At 36.4% G+C, this 3,573-nt stretch overlaps 2 protein-coding genes across 2 annotated transcripts; both read left to right on the top strand.

Moving 5' to 3' along the window:
- Positions 1-61: 61 nt before the first annotated feature.
- TM35_000312400 (uncharacterized protein) lies at positions 62-1,957 on the top strand (the record flags this gene model as incomplete). The annotated part of the gene is made up of 1 exon (XM_029028721.1): positions 62-1,957. The coding sequence occupies one exon, from the start codon at positions 62-64 to the stop codon at positions 1,955-1,957; it is 1,896 nt and encodes a 631-aa protein (XP_028880120.1).
- A 279-nt stretch (positions 1,958-2,236) lies between these two features.
- TM35_000312390 (uncharacterized protein) lies at positions 2,237-3,199 on the top strand (the record flags this gene model as incomplete). The annotated part of the gene is made up of 1 exon (XM_029028720.1): positions 2,237-3,199. One exon carries the CDS (start codon positions 2,237-2,239, stop codon positions 3,197-3,199), a length of 963 nt encoding a protein of 320 aa, XP_028880119.1.
- Positions 3,200-3,573: the final 374 nt, after the last annotated feature.

Genomic DNA, 3,573 nt, shown 5'->3' with positions numbered 1-3,573 from the left:
TTTTTTTTTTTTTTTTTTTTTTTTTTTTTTTCTGTATTGTATTCATCCAAGGTGTAGGGTTATGCGCACATGTATAGATGATGTGGATGAAGATGATTGTCAGTGTCCTCTTCCTATTGAGAACTACATTAAATCCAATCCTTCTTCCGCACTGAGCGCACGTTGGGTGTACGACCTTCCTGATGAAGAACAAGGAAGTTGTATAGCGAAGATGATAGAAGATGCGGTGTATCAAGAGACATGGATTGCATATTTTGATTATGCAGAGAAAAAGGGTATTGTTGTTACTGATGAGGTGGCATTGGAGGCAATTCATGGTGTTGGTCTTGATCCTCATAGTGCATCTTTGTGGTTAAGGGTTATTCGTTTAATTTCAGAAGAAGAAAAAAAGAGAGAGCTATTTCAACTGGCTTTAAGAATTCCTCTGTATCAACAGAACCTAGTATATAAAGAGTACAAAAACTTTGAGTTAGAAGTAGCAAAGGGAAATGGACAGACAACACCAAATTGTATACCCTATTCCGAAGTTGTACAATTTTCTGAAATTCTTAAAACTGAACCTACATGGCCTGATCGTTTTGTAGATGTTAGAATGAGCAAGATTTCCCGCAAAAACGCTCTTTGTGTACAGTGGAATGATCTGCTGCGATCAATGATGGATTACTCTGTTGAATGCTCTATACCCCAAGATCTTCAATTACGACGAATTGAATTGGCATTTCGACAATTATGTACTCAATTCGCACAAGAAGATGTATGTTGGTATGCTTACGCATCTTTTGTTGCAGTAGATTTAAAAGATGAAACACAAGCTCGAGAGATACTTGAGAAAGGATTAACTTATGTTGGTAATAATTCTATAGCTCTTAGATCTTTAGAGGCGTTGTTATCTAAACCTGACTCTGGATTAATTAATGTTTCGAAGCATATTGTAAAAGAGGGGATTTTTGAGCAACGATTATATGCCAATGCTGCAAAGGATTCATTACAAAACAGAAAGCGGTTTAGGGATGTTGGAAAAAATGCAGCTGCTAATAGTGTGAGTGATTGGAGAATATATCATCAATGGGCTGCTGCAGAGCAGTGTGTTACACAAGATTTTCAAATGGCTTCCAAAGTGTATGAGCGTGGTGTTTCATGCGTTATAAAGTCATTAAAAGATGCTATATTACTATCTGATAAAGCCATAAAGTATCATCTCTGGCGACATGATGAGCGCGAGGCTCTTGGGTATGCGGAACGTCAATTGGAATTACTCTCGTCTTCGTTACATGATGGATTGGTTCGGGCTAGCTGGAACAATTTAGTAAATGTTGAATCAGTTTTAGGATTACCATCTTTACCTAAAACAATAAAAAGACGAACCGAACGCTATAATGAACTTCCTCATATGTCAATTATCGATAGGTACCGTGTGGGTAATTATCTTCCATGTTCTGATGAGGATATTGATTGGCTAGAATTTGTCGATGATTTCACAAAAGCTCGCAAAGAGGAGCAAGAACCTGTTTTTGAAACTCTTGTTCCATTGAAAAATGCTTCTATTTCAGAAGGATGCCTTAATCAAAAGGATACCCATGTTTCTCTACCTGAGATACCTCTTTGGAGCGTTCTTGAACTGGGTTCAAATCGCGAACAATCTTCTTCTGTACAAGATGCTGATGAGGTTGTAGGACCACGAACATTTCGTGGAAGACTTGTATATAAGTTAAAAATTGATGATAAAACTGATGCTAGAATGAAAAGAGAAGAAAGAATACGAAAAGAAATGGAAGGTAATGAGGAAAATGATAAGACGCTTGGAGGCGTTCATAATGCTCTACACGTTCTTGTTGAGAAAATAAGCGCGAAAAAATGGAATCCAACTCAGTTAAGAATATGCAGGAATCTCAGCGTTGATTGGCTTATGAACACACTTACAATGGGTGAGTTGGATCTTGTGAAAAAGCGGAGGTAGTTCTCGCTGGTAAGACGAATTCAGTTAGGTCATTTTTTTTTTTTTTTAATTCTTTTCTTTCCTCTGCTTTTGTATGTGTTTCTTTATATATTTTTATTGATCTTATAATGGGACTCCTTAGAAGTCTTAATGGTCATGATACAGTTATTTTCTTTTTTTTTTTTTGCTTTTCTGTTTTTCTTTCTATGTATATATAATTTATATTAACTCATAGAATTTCCTGTTACTTTAGTTTTTGTTTTTGTCTGCTTAGCAAGATTGATTTTTTGTTGCTGAACGATGCAAAATGAGACTCTTCGTGTTTTGGGAAGTAACCCGTTCGAAGATATAACGGCTAAAACGCGCCTACGACAACTTTTACAAACACATCAGGGTAGGGATAAACTGTTTAAAGTTGTTCAATACTTTCTTAGGGTGAAACTATGGATGAGTTCGGTGGATTACAATCTTGATTATGTTCCTGGTGCGGAGTTTACTGCCGTTGAAAGAAATTTAATGACAATTGTGAACACTCGAAGACTATTTCGAGTGGGACGTTTTGTTGGAGAATTTGTAAGAATGAGAGTAACCTTAATTAAATGTTCAGAGTTAGTGTACATTCCTGTTAATGGTGGACAATGGATTGCCCTTTTTATCCAGTGTCAAATGATTTGTGATATGATTGCCCGAGCACTAATGTGCGTTAAATCGTTATGTGAGGATGTAGCTTTCCTTGCGCAAAAGGGTTTCTTTAACAGCCAAGTGTCTGATCAGCTTATCAGTTTAGCTGTCCGGTGTACGCTTCCTGTTTTGCTTATTGATCTATTCTTGAATACACTTCGTCTTTTGCAGGGAATGTTAGATGCGTCACGACAGCCAACAGAAACAGAATTCTTGCTTTCTAAGGACTCCTTCTCTCTGTTGTCTAGATATGATCGTGTTGATAAACTACGACGACGAATGGCCAAACCAAATATTATAAATAAAATGAAAGAAACGAAAAATGAATCCCAGATGATAGAAGAAAATGGAGAAGAAGAAGTAGTGGAAGCAAATGATGTCTTGGTGAGCTCCTACCAAGAGCTACTATGGAAGGATTTTGAGCTGCATTGGATTTTTGTAACCGAGTTAAAGTTGCTGCTTGACCTTTTTGTTGCCACGTCAAATCTAAGAAGATGGGACAGTGTCCGTGGTCTCGTCAGTATAGCAGGTTTATTTTCTGGACTTTTGTCCGTCTATCGTGTCTGGACCTACGGACGCTAACTTTATGGGCAAAGTATACCAAAAGCGACAAAAGATTTTAAGTATTTATTGGGTCTCAACTTTGTTCCACCTTGTTTTTTTTTTTTCCTTTTAAGATAATTGTAATGTATAAAAGAATATATATTTTCCCATTATTTTTCTTGGTTCTTATCTTCTCTTGTTTTTTTTTTTTTCTTTTTCATTGTTTTTTTTTTTTTTTTTTTTTTTTACATACCTTTGTCTTTTTTCTTTTTTACCTTTTTTTTGATTTCCTTCAAAAAAAAGAGTAATGAGTTCTAAAAGAACACCTGCGCGTAGCATCTCTACTGCTGTGTCTCCAGTACTACACAACAGGCGGGAAGAGGGTGACTGGAAAAGCACTATGAAGTGTTTCA

Source organism: Trypanosoma theileri, assembly GCF_002087225.1.
Source record: "Trypanosoma theileri isolate Edinburgh chromosome Unknown TM35_Tth_31_V1, whole genome shotgun sequence".
NCBI lineage: Eukaryota > Euglenozoa > Kinetoplastea > Trypanosomatida > Trypanosomatidae > Trypanosoma > Trypanosoma theileri.
The sequence above is the reverse complement of the archived record's forward strand: the minus strand, read 5'-3'. Positions and strand labels throughout refer to the sequence as shown.